The following is a 21029-nucleotide window of genomic DNA, read 5'->3' on the forward strand; positions in this document are numbered from 1 at the left end:
TTTGTCCCGTCCCTTATGCGCCACTTGTTACTAACATGGTACCCTTGAGCGACCCATGAAACGACTTGGGCTTTCCGACTAAACTCAATGCAAACCCATAGAAGTAAACTTTGACGCTTATGGCAACTGCTCCCCCATCAGCCTAACTGCTCGCCCATTAGTCAACTGCTCACCATTAGCGTCTGGGGGGAGGTTAGGTTTAGGCGTGGGAGGTGGGAGAGGTTAGGTTTAGGGTCTGGGGGAGGTTAGGTTTAGGCATGGGGTGGGAGAGGTTAGGGTTAGGGTTAGGGTCTGGGAGAGGTTAGGTTTAGGCATGGGGTGGGAGAGGTTAGGTTTAGGGTTAGGGTCTGGGAGAGGTTAGCTCCTCCAGACCCTAATGGGCGAGCAGTTGACTAATGGTGGAGCAGTTAGGCTAATAGGGGAGCAGTTGCCATAAGCGTCAAAGATGACTTCCATGGGTTTGCATTGAGTTTAGTCGGAAAGCCCAAGTCGTTTCATGTGTCGCTCAAGGGTACCATGTTAGTAACAAGCGACGCACAAGGGACAGGACAAAGCGTCAATACGCGACGCGCTCAGAGTGAGAACGGGTTGGGTTTAGACATGCCTTTGAGCCGGCATGTTGTTTTGGACTGCCGCTTTTCTACTTTTTTTTTTACTTAAAAATTGCAGATGAATAAAACTAAAAAGTCGTGCATGCTTGCAAATACTATTTGGGTAAATAGTATTTCTATATATGTTTTGTAGAATTGTACCTTTAGGTGTGTGCATGACTGCTTGTGAATTATTTTCCTTTTTACAAGTTATTCTATTCTATTGTAAATGTATTTCTCTATAGAGGACATTTGTTTTGCAGACACCTAAAAACTATAAGAACAGATGACACAATACCAATTTTACACATTGTGAAACACACATATGCAACTCCTCCTCTTTCACTGAGGAGAGTTTGAATCTATTTTAGTTGCATATAGGTCACTTGAAGCTGCTGACAAAAATGTGTTTAACTTCTTCTAGGTGGGGGACTACAATGGTGGCGCATCGTAGTGGGTTTAGCCCTACTGATAATAACAGTTGTTTCACTGGTCGTGTGGTGGAAGAGAGTGAAACCCTCCTCTTCCTCTGCTGCAGACACTGATCCCAGCAGCATCTACGCCAACGTCAACAATCCAAGGAAGTAACAGAAGCTCCCTATCATATCATTACATTTGTTTAGATGACTAGCTATTATAGGTTAGTTGCACAAAGGAGGAAGCAAATTGTTGCATTTCTGATCAATATATCATATTATTTGGTCATTTATGCTTTAAAGTAGATAGTAAAGTAGAAATAGATCTGGGGGGTGGGGCTATTCTTATTTTTGTATTTAAAAAAAAAAGCCATTCGAGATCCGGGACTATACAACGTTCGGGGCTATTAGTCCCCATTGCCTCAATGTGAGACTGTGCTGTTGTCAACGTTACACCGTAATCTGGCAGTGCAGGCTCCATTCAACAAGGCCCTACTTCTTCCTACATGTAGCAATCATAATAAAACAGTAGGCTACTTGCTAAGGTCAATATGAGCCACTGCACACTGCACACATGCTGTGACCCTGCATGTTCAACCTATTGATCAGTTATCAATTATTGATTGTCATAATAAATAGGACCAGGGGAGGATGAAGTACCTGAAGGCCACACTTGAGTAAAAGTACAGATATCTTACCAGAAAATGACTTTGGTAGAAGTTAAAGTTGTCTATATTACTTGAGTAAATGTCTTCAAGTATCTAGAATTTACTGTACTTAAGTATCAAAAGTAATTATCTGCTATTAAATGTACATAAATATTAAGTGAATGTAAAAGAAAATGCATTGATCTTCCAATCTTCCCACACAATCATGCGATGCAATTCATATAGGCATATATCCTGCTAATTAGATTGATACTGTTAATAGTCTGTTAATATCTGCATGTGCAATGCATGACTGTTAATACTCTGCTACGTCTCATTGCACCTTGTACATATTTATATTTTGTTCAATTGCTAACTTTGCGTTTGCCACTTTGTTAATACTGTTGATAATATCTTTGAATCTTTTATTATTATTTTTACATCTGTCTATATCTTGCATATTTCTTCTAACTTATCGTGTTCCTTATGTAAACCTATGTAACGTGTGCACCAACCAAACTGTGAAGCTTCACACCTTCGTTGTGAAACTTCCTCAGTCTTCTTGTGGTTTTCAAGAGAATTAACCGAGGCCGACAAAAAGACTGCAGCTATGAAAGTAAGGAAATGAGCATTATTACAGTAAAGACGTGTATTTTTCTCTTCCTGACTTGGAGAAATATATTCAAGCTGTTCATCATCTTGTATTAACTAAGTCTGTTTTAAACAAGTGTGTCTTCTCTCTCATTTTGTTTGAGCTCTTTCTCATCTGCAGATAGTTCAGAGCAGCAGCTAGGAATTTAGATCTAACAGGACAGTTGGCAGTGTAGGGGTGGGGTGAGGGCCTTAATGGAGTCAGTGTAGTCTTTCCTTTGTTATTATAGCTGATTATTGTTGTTCATTTATATTACTGTATCTGCAAATAAAATATTTTTTAATATTCAGTCAAATCAGCCTCCTAGTAATTGCTGTTCGAGGAACCACGTTGGGTGACATCCTTCTACAGTCCAGCCAGTATGATTAGTGGTTTGGCCACTTCTTACCAGCAAGCAGTTGATGGATGTTTAACTTCAAACCAATAGGGACAACATTTTCACATTTTGATATTATGGCAGAGTAAGGGTTCATATTAAAACCATTTTGAGCTGATATGAAAGAATTGTCTGGATTTCACAAACAGTGAACTGTATTTAGACGGCTTTTAAACGTTGTATCAACATCAACATGTTCTCTGGGTTTCTCATAAGGTGAGGAATGGTGAGACAACGTAGATTACTTTTTGTTTTCCTATCATACTTCTATTTTAATCCTTTTTGCTCCAGACTTGTCAGCAGCACCGATGTCTCCTTTGGGGAATGGACATTGTTCATTGGACATGGTTACATGGACATGAACAGGTTTTGCTGCTGTCTTGCTGTAAACAGTTTGTCTTTTGCTTTTAGTGCGTCCTGTAAGTATGTCCCTCAAGGTAGAAAAACAAACTAAAATGAACACGTCTTCGTCTCAGTTCACACCATCACATTTCTGACACATCTCTCAGCAGAATAGAGTCACGCTGCAATGAGGATCTAACACTTCAATTCTGCTTAGTCAGAAGTGAGACTCTGCACTCTTCTAAAAAAATGTTTTTACATCTCCGGGGCTGACTGACTCCCCATTGTTGAAACACATGCATGAGTGTTGAGCAACAGCAGCAGCAGCAGGCACCCCTGTGTTTCAACAATGGGGAGTCAGTCAGTCAGTCATGCCCGACTAAGCCAGGGGTAACACAGGGGCTCGAACCTGCGACCCTCGTGTTGGTATGGGCAGGGAAGTTGACCTCATGTCTCTACGCCCTTGCAGCCTAACGACCTGCAAGACAAGGCCAGGAGAGTGGGGGAGTCGACACGAAAGCTAAAATCTTACCAAATGCGGGATCCTGAAGGGGGGGGGGGGTTATCCGTGGTCTAAGTTTAGGGCTCCTTGACGTGAAGAAGTTTGAGAACCACTCTGCCCTAGCACACCAACAAGACACAACTGAGTGTATTGTGTTTTCAGGGCTCCTTTCACTCAGATGGAGTAATTAAGTGGTAGATGGGAGACAGCATGGTCGGGGACAACCCTGGGGCAGCTGCTAGATTGCAGATCTCATTTAGCACTACAACTATCCGTGTTTTGGTTCCTCTGAGGCAGTAACTGTCCCGCGCCTCGTTATCTCACACATATTTAGTCCTGTGGTTTACGAGCTGTCAACTGAACTGTCAGCCTCCCTTTAGTATTTTGTTCCTGCGTTTCAGCGTGAGATTGGAAATGGTTAGTTAGGATGCTGTGGGCTGAGTGAAAGCCCACGTACCCCTGCTGCTAGGGAACATGTGACATTAAAATAACAAAATGATTTGCTTGGCAGTAACTTAAATGTATCATAAATATGAAATCAAAATAGCAATATAACTTGCATGGGTCATGTCTTGATATGAATTTAGACATAGGGTCATTTACTATTTAACAACAACACTTGCAGCTGATTATAACGTGCAACCATGAGACCTGCTGTCAAGCAACTTTTGAAATCGCAAGAATATGTCGTTAATGATGGTCGCCAAATTACGAAAGCAGTTTAACTTGTGTCATTTCAGGGCCGCCCTGCAGTAGCCTAAACCAGTGGTTCTCAAATGGGGGTCCGTGGCACTTTGCCAGGGGGTCCGCGAAAAGTCACAGTAGCAGTAGAAACTGTTGGGTGATGGTTGAGGAACGGCTACGGCTTGGTTACAGTTTGCATGTATAGTGAGGTCAGTTCAATCATGAGAGACTCGTAATATAATTTTAACAAACTTTATTGAATCAGAATAGACAGTTTGAGTATGGCGTATGACTCCATGATGTGACGCTCCTCTTGCTTATGAGAGAGGGGCGTCAGTGCCGTATGAGATAGGACATCCCCCCTAAGGGGATTTGTTTCCAACAGGAGTCATGACATTGGTGGTGATCTGGGGAGGTGGTGGGATGAAGCTTTTTGCTCTGGAGATGCTGGATGAATGCGTGATGCTGACACAAGGTGAGTGATGACTGCACAAGTGTGATTTAAGCTGTGGTGATGGGGGCTTTATATAGTACCAGGAGAAGGGCATTTATGATGTCATAACTGATGTCATTTATGATGTCATAACTGATGTCATTTGGGAGAAGGGCATTTATGATGTCATAACTGATGTCATTTATGATGTCATTTATGATGTCATAACTGATGTCATTTGGGACGTCATGGAGAAGGTGACGTCGGAGATGGAGACGTCATTTAGTGACGTCATTTGGGCTGAGGGTTATGACAGCATGGGGTGCTCTATTAATGCCTTATTTGGTCTTCCATGATTGAACTACAGTCTGCGACTACACTAGCTGGCATTGTAGCTTGTTAGCATTAGCATCACGGATAGCATTGTTGGTTTAGCAGTGATGCTAGTAGATTTCCATGCTTGCTGTAGTGAGATTCAACTCACCCATTCCGTGCATAAATCTGTGGAGGTCCAGTCGCTTGGTTCTCCAGGTTCCAGCTTCCAAATGTCAGGTTTCAGTCAGTATGACTAGTGTGGCAAAAGTTGGCGTCCTGCTCTCACCAGGTGTCTGTGAGTGCCGCCCGTGGCATGAATGAATCAAGAGACTGCAAGGCAGAAGAGCCAGCAGCCGATTGGCTCAGGTGTTTGGCTTGACATTTTATTTGTCCAATCGTTATACAGGAGTGTGGATAGATGGAAAAGTTGGACAATGGCAGAGTTGGTCATGTATATCAGAATAGTGATTATTTCACCTGTGTTACAAGTTCCTGCAGTAACGCGCATGCGCAAGTAGGCTACTTAGTGGCTAGCTGTGAGTGACTGACTAGACTGCCCAGAATTGAATCCGAAGCAATACTGCATCAAGTGTGGAGCGAGGTGCTCTGGGCACGCTATGTTATTGTAACAGACTGTATACGAGGCTCTGTGTACCCCCTGAGTTGCCGGTGTTAAATGAAGTTAACCTCTGAAGCCGTACAGCCTACAGACTACATAGACACACACACACACACAGTCAACATAGCATAATCTGTTACATATTATAATAGCCTGGTACACATGATATAAAATACACCTGTCCCATGATCGTTTAGCCGGTACTGTACAATCATGTACAAGTTGTGTACGAGATAGAGATGGAGTATATATGTGCCTGGCGCTCCTTGTATTTTCAGTGAATGGATAGTCTCGCTCCTCTCCCTTCTGTCCGAGGAGTCTGGCGCCGCAGGGCTCCATAGTGGGATTGCGATGGGCGGCACTTAGCGGCAGTGCCCTTAGAAAATAGTTTCAAACAATCCAACTTGCCATTTTCAGCGTGTAGCAACGAGCTAGCGTGTAGGTTTCTGCCGTTAGCTTGCTAGCTAGTTAGCGTTGTTGTTTTCCCTGAGGCGGCAGGGGACTATTTACAGCAACACACAGGGAGGAGGGAGCGGAAGCCAGGTAGAGCACAGTGATCAGGATAGCTCAGTCGGTAGATCACAGTGATCAGAATGCGGGAGATTGGCGGTTCGAATCCTGTGTTGCATTATTAATTTAAGATCCCTGTGAAAATTGATCTAAATGTGAACATTCAATCAACGTCTGCAAATAGTGGGTGAAAAAACATTCACTTTTAAACCTTTCTTGCACGTTTTTTAAACGTTGACCCCAAACGTTTTTTTAAAGTATTTTCAACCGAAAAATGCTCGCTGGGAATAGTGTAGTGTACATTAGTATAGTATAGTAAAGTTGAAGAAAACTATTCACCAAAATACCAATAAAATACAATGGAGGTCACTTAAATGTGTCTTTCCATAGTACCTAAAGTACATGATATCTCCCTCTTCTACATGTTCACATCTGTTCGACTCGCTTTTGAGCCAGATCTGAAAGCCATATTTTTCACTCATGGAAAGAAAGAAAGAAAGAAAGAAAGAAAGAAAGAAAGAAAGAAAGAAAGAAAGAAAGAAAGAAAGAAAGAAAGAAAGAATGGAGGTTACTGTGTAGTTTATGAGGTCTGTCTGCTGTCTGACTCAGCAGGGGAACAAGCTACTGGATGTCGTAAAAGAGAAAACACACTAATAAACTGCAGGGCATTACATGCTTGGCATCTTTTTCATCAGCTCTCCAATCCCTCCACAATCTTGTATTTTGTCAACGGGATTTTTCCATTCAGAGAGATTTGTAGTTTACACACTTACATCCACCTCTGTTTTGACCATTTTTAGCCCCCACTCACAATTAACAGCATTAAAAGAACTTGAAATTCCTCTTTCTCTGACATTACAAGCAAACAATAGTAAAGAGTAAAAGGCCAAAGTCATAGCAAAAGATGAAACAAATATTCCTGTTTCTAGAATAAAGAAAGTTTGCTGACTTTATCTGTATCTATATAGTTCAGTTATTGTACTGGCCTAATTAAAAAAGTATATACATTTAATTAATTTAAACTGTAAAACAGAAAACACAGCCTGGACCCATTCCCTCTCGATTAAATAGTAAGAAAATGACAGGCTTGATTGTGACAAAATACAAGGTGACACGAACCCATCCAATACGATACGTTTTATAACATCGACCTGCCAAGGGACTACAGATGAAAATTTGCCTCTGGCTATAAATGTTCATTAATCTGTATTGTCCCTATCTTAAAAAAAAAAAAAAAAAAGTATTGGATGGGTTCGTATATCACATATATTTTGTCGGTGTGATTTTCCATTGAGAGACAGGCCTTACCTTTAGCTCCAGGTAGGATAGAATTGGTACAGACTTCAGTGGAGGCATGCAGGCAGAGGAGCACAGCTGAAAACACACCAAATACCAAGAACGTCCTGATGGATCTCCCCGCCATCATCTCCCAAACCAGCCAGCCGCGACAAGGGACAGTCAGGTGACGCTCACTGACATGTATAGAGCTACCAACGTTGTTTTGAACGGGTGGTGGCTATGTGTGCTACTGTAGCCAGAACATTGAGACTGCGTTGACTCTGTGACACGACTGGATGAGAGCAGCACTAATGAGCATAATATGGGGCTGTGCCATTGTTTATAGAATGCATATACAGACGCACACGAGCACACACACACACACGCACGCACGAACGCACGCACGCACACACACACACACACACACACACACACACACGTTTACAGAGTCTTATCATTCACTTGTCATGATGTCAAACAACACTTAGCAGATCAGTTCATTCCTCAGGCCCTGTTTAGACGAGAGTTATTTATTTTGTTGTATTTTGGCCTTCCGATCACATGGCGCCTATAGGCGCCTGAAAACGCATCCTTTGGAAAATAGGTTTGAGAGTGCGATCTTTTTAAAGCGCAACCCTAAGCGTCGCCGTGGAAACTGACAATACACAATTCTTGTGAAAACTGACGACATGGTCCCACTTCGCACATACGTCAATGAAAGACAATTAGGAGAGCCATGAGCGCAAAGGGAATTCAACTTGCCCAGTGGTTCCCAACCTTAGGGTCGTGACCCTAAGTGGAATTGAAAAAGGGTCGCCTGAAATGTCTTTATTTTTATTTTTATTTTTTTTACACCAGAACCAATTTAATACTACCAAAGATAATTAATGTCACTTGCCACAAAAAAGAAAAGACAATTTAATTCTGAGTTTAAAGTGATAATCCCTAAGATTTCAGCTTTGTTCTCTTGGGTGACACCTATGGTGATGAGTGGTAATTGCAGGTGACATCCAGTGTTGCATTTAGATAATGACACTATATACTGCAAAAGCTTCCATCAATGGACCATAGCCTCAATCAACATTGTGAGTGACTCTTATTTAGATTTTTTTTATTTAGATGAAAATCTTTGAGATTGTAACTTTAAATCAGGATTCTGAGAATAAAGGCAGAATTCTGCGGGGAAAAGATACATACTATGTGACAGCACATCCACTGGAAACCATGATAACTATTTAGTTGGAGATTTGACAGTCTGTGTAATGTTGGACAGAGCTGTTTCCTTATCAACAATAAGGGAGTAGCACCTCTGGGCCTCCCTCCCTTCTCCATGCTTTCCTCTTCCACCCTTCTGACCGCAAATGTGGGAATGCTCACACACACACACACACACACACACACACACACACACACACACACACACACACACACACACACACACACACACACACACACTCACACACACACACACACACACACACACACACACACACACACACACACACACACACACAATAAGCACAAAACCACACAGTCTACTCTACAGTCTACATACATGCATGCATAGCACGTGTGCACGAAGATTGAAGATGGACATTGACATAGTCACACAGGCAGAAATGCACACACGCACGTGCACACACACACACACACACACGCGTGCGCGCGCACGCACAAGCACACACACACACACACACAATAAGCACAAAACCACACAGCCTACATACACACGTGTGCACGAAGATTGAACATGGACATTGACATAGTCACACAGGCAGAAATGCACACACGCACGCACGTGGGCACACACACACACACACACACACACACACACACACACACAATAAGCACAAAACCACACAGTCTACATACACGCGTGTGCACGAAGATTGAACATGGACATTGACATAGTCACACAGGCAGAAATGCACACACGCACGCACACACACACACGTGCGCACAAGCACGCACACACACACACACACACACAATAAGCACAAAACCACACAGTCTACATACACACGTGTGCACGAAGATTGAACATGGACATTGACATAGTCACAGAGGCAGAAATGCACACACGCACACACACACACACACACAATAAGCACAAAACCACACAGTCTACATACACGCGTGTGCATGAAGATTGAACATGGACATTGACATAGTCACACAGGCAGAAATGCACACACGCACGCACACACACACACGTGCGCACAAGCACGCACACACACACACACACACACACAATAAGCACAAAACCACACAGTCTACATACACACGTGTGCACGAAGATTGAACATGGACATTGACATAGTCACAGAGGCAGAAATGCACACACGCACACACACACACACACACACACACACACACAATAAGCACAAAACCACACAGTCTACATACACGCGTGTGCATGAAGATTGAACATGGACATTGACATAGTCACACAGGCAGAAATGCACACACGCACACACACACACACACACAATAAGCACAAAACCACACAGTCTACATACACGCGTGTGCACGAAGATTGAACATGGACATTGACATAGTCACACAGGCAGAAATGCACACACGCACGCACACACACACACGCGCGCGCGCACAAGCACGCACACACACACACACACATGCACAAGAACAAAAATGCATGCAGCACAGATTCTTGCATAATTGCATCCGCTGGTTTGTCACTATAGGATGAACACATAGATGGATTAGAGGGTTTGGAGGAGCCTGGGAGACAAAAAAGAGAGAAACAGCAAGAGAAAGATCGAATAAGAGCGGGAGACAGAGAGAGGGACAGAGAAGGACAGGAAGTACTGCAGTTCAATCAGGAGAGACTAGAGACCAATGAATACAATGATATTTATTACAATAACGTGAATGATGCTTTACAGGAAGAATGATGAGAATAAGGTATTGTTATTAGTCTTAGGCGGTTAGACACCGCAGGGAGATCTTGAGAGAGCTGCATCAGCCCAGATCAGCATCCAGATATATCCCCCTGTGGAGTCTAGATACTGGTGGTGCTGGTGATCTCCTTCTGAGACTCATCATGATGAGACTCTTCCGACTGAAGAATGGGATAGGTCTGCGATGACCGGGAGGAGAGGGGGAGGAGGAGGGTGCGAGACTGACAGCAGCGGTGTTGAGAGGCTGAATGAGACAGAAAAAAGCATATTTAAGGAAACCGCCGCCAAGCGATTGGCTTACGACGGGGGTGCGAAGCAATGTGATAGGCTCACACTGGAGGTGTGTGGGGTGAGAGGTGATGAGCAGTCATGTGACACTATGCTATTGGTTAAAAGAGACTATAGGTGGCAACCAGCTGATTATTCAATTGAAACCTGGAAATTGCCAGTTTATGAGCTTGTGAGTAGATTGAAGAGTGGAGATATAAAAAGTGAATTAAGGAAGTGTAAAATGCATATTGTAGTCTTCCTGGCTTGAACTTACGTTAGAACTACATTTGGAGCCAGTCTCACCGGCGTTCCTGCCGGCAATCCCGCGGGTGTCATAAGGGTAATAAAACATTGAGAAAAACACATTTTGGACAGGTTTTTGTCTTGGGATCACCAAAATCTTTATTTTAGAGGTCCAAAAATCCAGACTAGAAAAAAAAAAGGTGGGGTGCGCGTGGACCCCTCAAAAGTGCCCTACTATTCTGCAGAGAGGACTTGGCTTAGTATAGTGATTCCAAAAGTGTGGGCTGCGACCCCCCTGGTGGACCGTGACGGTACTGCAGGTAGGCACTTTTTTCTATTTTATTTTTTAGGTTTTTTGTTTAGACGTTTTTGGAGGAATACACTACCAAATGGACCACTAAAAAACGAGGTTAGACCACACAAACATGGTGCTAATGGCTACGCATTCTCCATCCACATACTGCCTATCATTAGCATTTGAGCTAACACTATTCTACCAAACATTTCTAACATGATTAATAAGACATAGTTGGGTGATGTGCCCCAGCCAGCTTTCAAACCATGTCAGGCTGATTTCAATTCAATCTAGCTCAAAACCAAAAAAATGTGCAGTGCATTGTTTGGCGGGTGGTAGGGTAGTGGAATGCTTGTGCATTCTCTCTCTCTCTGCCGAGCGCACGCTGGGCACACACACACACACACACACACACACACACACACACACACACACACACACACACACACACACACACACACACACACACACACACACACACACACACACACAGCACTAGGAACAGCCCTGCTATCCTGATTCCTGAAGGCTAATTGTTTACATGTGGTTTAGATAGCATTCTCTCGTTAAGGATGTGATTCACAATCCTGGATCCAAACGGCCTTGTTTTCACTGCTGGTTAAAAGTAGGGGTGTAGACAACCAAAGTAAATCTTAGGTCGACCAAAATGCTGCTCCTCAACCAATCGATTGGTCTATTTGAGTACAAAAAGTAGGCTTAGTAGAGGTATTCGAACACAGCCTCTGTTTGTTTTAAATTTTAGTCCCACATTGTGATGTCACTGATGATGTCACAATGTCTATGACATCATCAGTGATGTCACTCGAGCACTCGATGATGTCATCAGTGATGGCACTCGAGCAAATGTGATGTCATCAGTGAGTGATGTCATCATAGCGGCCGAGCTAACGGGCGAAAAATCCCATTGACTTTTACATGTAGGAACCCGGAAGTGATAACAGCCAGGTCTTTCTGACTCATTTCTGCTGTGCTCTATTTCTAAGCATATTTAAAGATTTTAAAATAGGGAAATATTGTTTTAGGGATTTTGTCTTGCATGGAGGCCAAGGGGGAATCTAGATGGTTATTAGCATCATGCATAGATGAGCCTGGTCTCCCAAAAGTTTGTGAAAGAGCCCATCGTCCTACAAAGCAAACATGTGCTATGTGCCGAAAACAGAGAGCAAGACGTTTCCGTTTCCTCTCCATGAAGGGATGATGTGAACGAGACAACTGGAAGCAGGCAGCTGGAGATGGAAAGAGCGTGCAGCAAAGTGCAGCAAAGTGCAGCAAAGTGCAGCAAAGTGCAGCTGTCGTGCGGTCGGGGTGATGGATGAACGTTTACATCTGCCTTCAACTCTGACAACCTGGCTTCAATTCCCAACTCATGCCAGTAAGTCTTCTACTACTGTGAGTGACGGTTTCATTTATAGCAAATGTTTTTCTTATTCGGCCATGACCGAAACCTTACCCTAACCTTAACCAAAGTGTTTTTTTAGATGGCTGATCATCTGTAAACTCAGAGCTCTTTCTGTTGCCCTCCACCTCCTGTTACTGTTATACAAAAGTATCATTCAACCCATCCTCTTATCCTATTCCCCCTGTTTCTACACCATGCTGACCATATCAACAAAAACAAACTCACCAAGATCACCCATGCTGCCTCCAAAATCATCCACTCCCCCACACCCAATCTGTCAGACATGAACGACATCTCCATCAAACGCCTCACACTCACAATAGTAAATAAACCCGATCATCACCCACTCAACCCACACTTCACCTTACTGTCATCAGGCTGCAGATACACATCACTCAACCCACACTTCACCTTACTGTCATCAGGCTGCAGATACACATCACTCAACCCACACTTCACACTACTGTCATCAGGCTGCAGATACACATCACTCAACCCACACTTCACCTTACTGTCATCAGGCTGCAGATACACATCACTCAACCCACACTTCACCTTACTGTCATCAGGCTGCAGATACACATCACTCAACCCACACTTCACCTTACTGTCATCAGGCTGCAGATACACATCACTCAACCCACACTTCACCTTACTGTCATCAGGCTGCAGATACACATCACTCAACCCACACTTCACCTTACTGTCATCAGGCTGCAGATACACACCACTCAACCCACACTTCACCTTACTGTCATCAGGCTGCAGATACACACCACTCAACCCACACTTCACCTTACTGTCATCAGGCTGCAGATACACATCACTCAACCCACACTTCACCTTACTGTCATCAGGCTGCAGATAGACATCACTCAACCCACACTTCACCTTACTGTCATCAGGCTGCAGATACACATCACTCAACCCACACTTCACCTTACTGTCATCAGGCTGCAGATACACATCACTCAACCCACACTTCACCTTACTGTCATCAGGCTGCAGATACACATCACTCAACCCACACTTCACCTTACTGTCATCAGGCTGCAGATACACATCACTCAACCCACACTTCACACTACTGTCATCAGGCTGCAGATACACATCACTCAACCCACACTTCACCTTACTGTCATCAGGCTGCAGATAGACATCACTCAACCCACACTTCACCTTACTGTCATCAGGCTGCAGATACACATCACTCAACCCACACTTCACCTTACTGTCATCAGGCTGCAGATACACATCACTCAACCCACACTTCACCTTACTGTCATCAGGCTGCAGATACACACCACTCAACCCACACTTCACACTACTGTCATCAGGCTGCAGATACACATCACTCAACCCACACTTCACCTTACTGTCATCAGGCTGCAGATACACATCACTCAACCCACACTTCACCTTACTGCCATCAGGCTGCAGATACACATCACTCAACCCACACTTCACCTTACTGTCATCAGGCTGCAGATACACATCACTCAACCCACACTTCACCTTACTGTCATCAGGCTGCAGATACACATCACTCAACCCACACTTCACCTTACTGTCATCAGGCTGCAGATACAAATCACTCAACCCACACTTCACCTTACTGTCATCAGGCTGCAGATACACATCACTCAACCCACACTTCACCTTACTGTCATCAGGCTGCAGATACACATCACTCAACCCACACTTCACCTTACTGTCATCAGGCTGCAGATACACATCACTCAACCCACACTTCACCTTACTGTCATCAGGCTGCAGATACACATCACTCAACCCACACTTCACCTTACTGTCATCAGGCTGCAGATACACATCACTCAACCCACACTTCACCTTACTGTCATCAGGCTGCAGATACACATCACTCAACCCACACTTCACCTTACTGTCATCAGGCTGCAGATACACATCACTCAACCCACACTTCACCTTACTGCCATCAGGCTGCAGATGCAGGTCACTGAAATGGAGAAGAGCACGTTTTGGTAAAAGTTTTGTCCCCTCAGCAATAACCTCCCTGAACAAAATACCCCGCTGATCGATCTATCTATCTATCTATCTATCTATCTATCTATCTATCTATCTATCTATCTATCTATCTATCTATCTATCTATCTATCGATCTATCGATCTATCTATAACTAACCCAAACCTTAATCCTGAACTGAAAAAGAAAAGACAAAAACACGTCACAAACAAGTGCAAATGGCAGGTCAATTTGTTTTATTTGCGGTGGAGGAACGTAATGTTGGCAAAATTCCTGGCCCAGGTTCAAGTACCTCCTGCTGGCCTCTATGCTGTCCTACACTTCCCAGGTTCAAGTACCTCCTGCTGGCCTCTATGCTGTCCTACACTTCCCAGGTTCAAGTACCTCCTGCTGGCCTCTATGCTGTCCTACACTTCCCAGGTTCAAGTACCTCCTGCTGGCCTCTATGCTGTCCTACACTTCCCAGGTTCAAGTGCCTTCTGCTGGTCTCTATGCTGGACTACATTTCCCAGGATAAAGTGGCTTCTGCTGGCCTCTATGCTGGACTACACTTCCCAGGTTAAAGTGCCTCCTGCTGGCCTCTATGCTGGACTACACTTCCCAGGTTAAAGTGCCTCCTGCTGGCCTCTATGCTGGACTACATTTCCCAGGTTAAAGTGCCTCCTGCTGGCCTCTATGCTGGACTACACTTCCCAGGTTAAAGTGCCTCCTGCTGGCCTCTATGCTGGACTACACTTCCCAGGTTAAAGTGCCTCCTGCTGGCCTCTATGCTGGACTACACTTCCCAGGTTAAAGTGCCTCCTGCTGGCCTCTATGCTGGACTACACTTCCCAGGTTAAAGTGCCTTCTGCTGGCCTCTATGCTGGACTACACTTCCCAGGTTAAAGTGCCTCCTGCTGGCCTCTATGCTGGACTACACTTCCCAGGTTAAAGTGCCTCCTGCTGGCCTCTATGCTGGACTACACTTCCCAGGTTAAAGTGCCTCCTGCTGGCCTCTATGCTGGACTACACTTCCCAGGTTAAAGTGCCTCCTGCTGGCCTCTATGCTGGACTACACTTCCCAGGTTAAAGTGCCTCCTGCTGGCCTCTATGCTGGACTACACTTCCCAGGTTAAAGTGCCTTCTGCTGGCCTCTATGCTGGACTACACTTCCCAGGTTAAAGTGCCTCCTGCTGGCCTCTATGCTGGACTACATTTCCCAGGTTAAAGTGCCTCCTGCTGGCCTCTATGCTGGACTACACTTCCCAGGTTAAAGTGCCTCCTGCTGGCCTCTATGCTGGACTACACTTCCCAGGTTAAAGTGCCTCCTGCTGGCCTCTATGCTGCCCTACACTTTAACGCATTAACATGCTGTACTGCACCAAACACAATGCAGTGCCTGCTCACTGGCTCACTGGCTCACTCACTCACTCACTCACTCACTCACTTCTTTTATACCATAGTGGTTGTTTTGCCGTAAAGTATTGCAGTGCCACAAAGCCAGGTTCTGCCACAAAACAGTGATTGGTCAAATCGCACGACATTCGAAGTCAATCAGACGAAGGGTTCTCCAAATACGCTTAAAACACACGCTCTTGCAACGCACATACGCAGACGGACGGTCCTGGACTATAGTATGATGTAGGCTACTATATTCTCTTGCAAGCATCCAAGCTTCCCGACAGCTGTTAAAAAAAACACGGTACGCCGCAACCACACAAGAGGTGTTTGCTTTGCTGAGAAACTTATTTTTTACACAACTGTGTTTCTCTTCAATTCTTTACTCCGTGGCACCTGATCAAACCAAACTTTGGGAAACCAAAAGTTTCCCCCTCTGGACACTCCATCATAAACAGCAGCAATAGCAGTTGTGCTTCATCATGCCTGGAGAAGAGTTGTTTGTGCATTCGTGTGCCAGTGCATATGGCATTCAATTCATTGCACCATAATAAATAAATAAATATGAAAGACTTGTTCTCACATCTGCTGTCTGGGTGTTGTGGTTCACTATTATTGCTTGTGATGTTGGTGATCTACAAGAGTTCCAACTTCAACTGCTGCTGCTGCATTGTAAGTTGCTCTGGATATTAGCCAAATGCTTATGTGATGTCAAGTGTGTGTGTGTGTGTGTGTGTGTGTGTGTGTGTGTGTGTGTGTGTGTGTGTGTGTGTGCCAGCGGGTAATGTTAAAATCATTGAGCATAGTGTGCTGATGCCAGGTCCTGATTGGCCGTCATTTGCATCATTGGAGCCGCAGCTTCCTGGAGAAAGTCCCCAGGGAAGTTTCACCAGCTTCCCTGAACCCTATAAATGGACGTTAAGTCATTTTCTGTTCAGACTCTAAAAGGAACTAGTTAGCGTCCGTTTTTAGAGGCCAGTTGGGAGGAGGAGCACCAACCCTCTGCTGTTACTTTATCTGTATAGTCTTGCTTGCCAGACTCTCTCTGTTTCACGCGCGCAGGAGAGAGTCTGGATGCTCTAACGGCCACATTCCACTGAGTCCGTGTTCGGTCCGTCTGTGCTGCGGTACGGCTTCGGAGCCGATACGTTTCCACTCTAATAATCATTGTGTCAACTCCCACCTACTCCGCTGCGTTGCGTGTCTACTCCGTCCCAGCTCCGACGATCCGGAGCTCTCCGAAAAAGATATGCAAGGCTTCTATTTTTCACGGATGTCGGAGCAAAGCTGCAGCAAGTTGGGCGGAGCCAGGCATGGAGTCAACAGGGCAGAGGTGTTTACAGCATTCAAGATCAAGCCAGAGGACAAACATGGATGAGGAAAAGTTCATCATTGAAGTGGAAAACCACAAAAGAATATATGACATGACACATCCTTTTTACAAGGACAACACCAAGCAAGTCCACCCCTCCTCTCTGCTTCTCCAGTTGGGAACAATGATCTTCTGCCTGTTTGTTGTTGTATTTATCCAACATACAAATTGTCTCGCGCGATTTCACCGTGAGAACCTGTCAGTCTCGTCACTCTAGCTGTCTGGCGGAGCGGAGCCGTGACGTGCTCTGCACGCAGCCGGTTAGTGTTGGCGGAGCACAGAGCACGGAGAAAGACCGGAGAACAGCCGCAACGCAACGCAAATGCAACCAGTGGAATCCTGGCGTTACTCTCACTCTAATATAGCAGTCTTATCTTTGTCTTATCTTTACAACCATCCGCCCAAAGTACCAAGCAGGCCTGCTATAAAAATACTCATCAACATAGTTAATGAGTATATCCCCATTTGAGTATTTTCATGGTTGAACACAAAGGACATCTATTCGGTTGTTTTGGTTGCTTGATTCACCTAATTAGTCATGTTGGTCATTTTAACAGTCTGTTAAACACAGCCCGTGATGCAATATACAGAACATGATGGGGAAACATTAAATGGTGCTTTTATGTCACTGTGGACAAATTAGTCTTTAGGAGAATTCCCCTTTATTGTTCCCTGGTTGCTTTCCAGTTTAAATACTTCCCGGTCTCCTGCTTTACTCTCTTGGCAGCATTGCCTGTTTGTCTCACATGACCCAGTGTCTGACACACATGCACGTGTACGCACACACGCCAGAGGAGGTTTTTCCAGTGAGGCATAGGAGGATGGTCCTCCTCTATTAGATTGGGGATTTTATATAATAATATAAATTTCTTATCATTTTTTATATTTTTTATTTTTCATTTTTCATTTTTCATATTTTTTATAATAAAATATCAATCAAATGTGTTTTTTCTGATGTGCAGACGCTCATTTTTTCATTCATTATATTCTTAAAATGCTTCAATAACAGTGACCTGTATGGCACTGATGGAAAGGAGAGCTCCATGCAGACAGGAGTCTAGCCCCAGCCTGCAGGGGGTAGGTAAAAAAACATTACCCCTGTGGGCGTTTATTTACTTGGTAATTAATCTAATGCAAAATATGATTGGTTGAAAAACACTTGCAATTCACAGAGAACGATGTGAGAGTGATGTGTTTTTCAACCAATCAGATTGAGCTGGACAGGGACCCGCCCTTACCAATCAATACCGATCAATTCATTTATTCAACCAAATTGGTTGTTGATTGGGTAGATTGCTAAGATTGACATTGTCTCGTCCACTGGTCTCTCACGCTGAATCAAGTAGGAAGTGAAATCCACTTTGCTGCCTGTGATGACCTGACAGGAAGGATTTACGACATTTACTGACGACAGTAGCAGCATATTATATTTCCATCTTATTTTTATTTACTTTTTATCAATCAGTAAGTGTTCACAAGCCAGACAGTCGTTGCATTGGATTACGACCCAAAACGAGTTGCGGGAGCCTTGCTACGGCGCGATACTGGGATATTTGCAATGTCAGAAAACTGGAATATTTGCAACGTCTCTCTCTCTCTCTCTCCCCCTCTCCCTCTCTCTCTCTCTCTCTCTCCCTCTCTCCCTCTCTCTCTCTCTCTCTCTCTAGTCTGGGCACCTTCCACCCCGCTTTTTGTCATGGGGCGTAAACCACGGAACCAGAATGAACACCGGAAGGCAGTGCGCCAAAAAACATCTGTGTTGCTGTTAGCTTGATGTCTCTTCCCTCGATTAATTGTCTGATGCAAAGCTTCTGTATTGGCTTAAAAGATGTGAGATTGTGAATCCGCAATGTTTCTAAAAGAACTTCGGTACGTCCATCTTTTGTTTTGTTGTTTGCCGTTCTGATACTTGGGTCAAATTGTCAAGTTAACGTGAAAGTTGACGAGCTAGAAACGCTGCCATCCGGTCTAGGGCGGGCTCTAGGCCGGAACCAGTAGGGTGACAAAATCAATTGTGGGCGGGAGCCAGGCTCTTTCTCGCCGAGAAGAGCCTGGTGACGCGAGGTTAGTCTCTCTCTCTCCCTCTCTCTCTCTCTCTCTCCCTCTCCCTCTCTCTCTCTCTCCCTCTCTCTCTCTCTCTCTCTCCCCCTCTCTCTCTCTCTCTCTCCCCCTCCCTCTCTCTCTCTCTCTCTCTCTCTCTCAATGTGCTTATTTTACTCGCCCTCATTGTCTCTCTCTCTCTCCCACCACATCTAAACAGAGGTGACATCTCAGACTGTTGGTTTGACTTATCTTCTCTGTGTCACTCTTGCTCTCTGTCTTGCTCCCTCCCTTCTCCCTCCACACCCAAACAGCGATGACAGCCCGTCAGTTACAGATGAACGTCTACGTAGACTCTCTCTCTCTCTCTCTCTCTCTCCGGGGGAGAGCGAGAAATACAATGTTCCTGGTGGAACATGATACAGGAAGGGAGGGGTAGGTCAGGGCAGAAGAAAAGAGAACTTGGATGGGTGATTGATTGTCTGGAAGACTGTAGTCGTGGTCGGCTATTTGTTCCTTCATGCTGTGGGCTTTGGGTTTGGGGCTATGCTGCTTTGTGTCAAGCTCCTGGATGATTCTGCCATTCCACTTAACCCATTGATAGCTGATGCAGCATTTGTGTGTGTATCCCTTTAAGACGGTCTTAAAGGGATACACACAAATGCTGCATCAGGTATCAATGGGTTAACATCATGATCAGTTGGCATCAGTTGGCATTATCTGGATGCCATCTTAAGTTGAGAGCAAGACTCGGGTGGGAAAAACAGGAACTGCTACCGCAAACTGTTTACTCCCATATATTGTTACCATGATAAAGAGTGTTTCTTTGAAAAAATGTCAACAAAATAATATGTAAAAAAAAAATACTGGTCACGGTTAGAATGTGAGAGACAGTAGGCCCACATCTGGGTGTCCTGTGAGAGACAGTAGGCCTACATCTCAAAAGGATGTTGTATTTTACACATCTGGGTGTCCTGTGAGAGAGACAGTAGGCCTACATCTGGGTGTCTTGTGAGAGACAGTAGGCCTACATATGGGTGTCCTGTGAGAGACAGTAGGCCTACATCTGGGTGTCCTGTGAGAGACAGTAGGCCTACATCTCAAAAGGATGTTGTATTTTACACATCTGGGTGTCCTGTGAGAGAGACAGTAGGCCTACATCTGGGTGTCTTGTGAGAGACAGTAGGCCTACATATGGGTGTCCTGTGAGAGACAGTAGGCCTACATCTGAGTGTCCTGTGAGAGACAGTAGGCCTACATCTTGAGGTATACATGTGCTAATACCATTGCTGTAAACAAATCGTTATGCTGTGCTGGAAGTTTCCGATCTGTCAAAGTTTGAAACGCCTCTGTTCTGCCCACATTTATTGATCTTTGTTGACACTAAATGTGTAATTAAATTGCTTCAGAATGTTAGACAGACGAGCAGGAAGTAACACGTGTGATGTCACATCCTGTTCTGATGAAAACTAAACAAAGTGATGTGATGAGAGTCGGCGGCCCGGAGCTTCACCTCAAATTTGACTGATTTTTTCCCTCTTTATCACTAGCTTCCTTCTTTCTTTCTTTCTTTCTTTCTGGGGACATGGTGGCGCAGTCGGTAGCGCTGTCGCCTCACAGCTAGACGGTCCTGAGTTCGATTCCCGCCTGGGACGCTGTGGGCGCTGGGGTTGTGTCCCCCCCATATCTTCAGTGCCTACTGCCCAGGTGGGCTATCTCGTC

General features: G+C 44.6%; 1 protein-coding gene across 1 annotated transcript in view; it reads right to left on the reverse strand.

The window, feature by feature from the left end:
* Positions 1-7509, reverse strand: part of LOC310800274 (collectin-10-like) — a gene marked incomplete at both ends in the record, with an annotated part of 34706 nt that extends 27197 nt beyond the window's left edge. The window contains one exon of the mRNA XM_083662847.1: positions 7395-7509. Coding sequence (XP_083518973.1) covers positions 7395-7509 — 115 coding nt within the window. The remainder of the gene's footprint in view (positions 1-7394) is intronic.
* Between the last annotated feature and the right edge of the window lie 13520 nt (positions 7510-21029).

This window comes from Poromitra crassiceps (assembly GCF_964638095.1).
Source record: "Poromitra crassiceps genome assembly, chromosome: 29".
NCBI lineage: Eukaryota > Metazoa > Chordata > Actinopteri > Beryciformes > Melamphaidae > Poromitra > Poromitra crassiceps.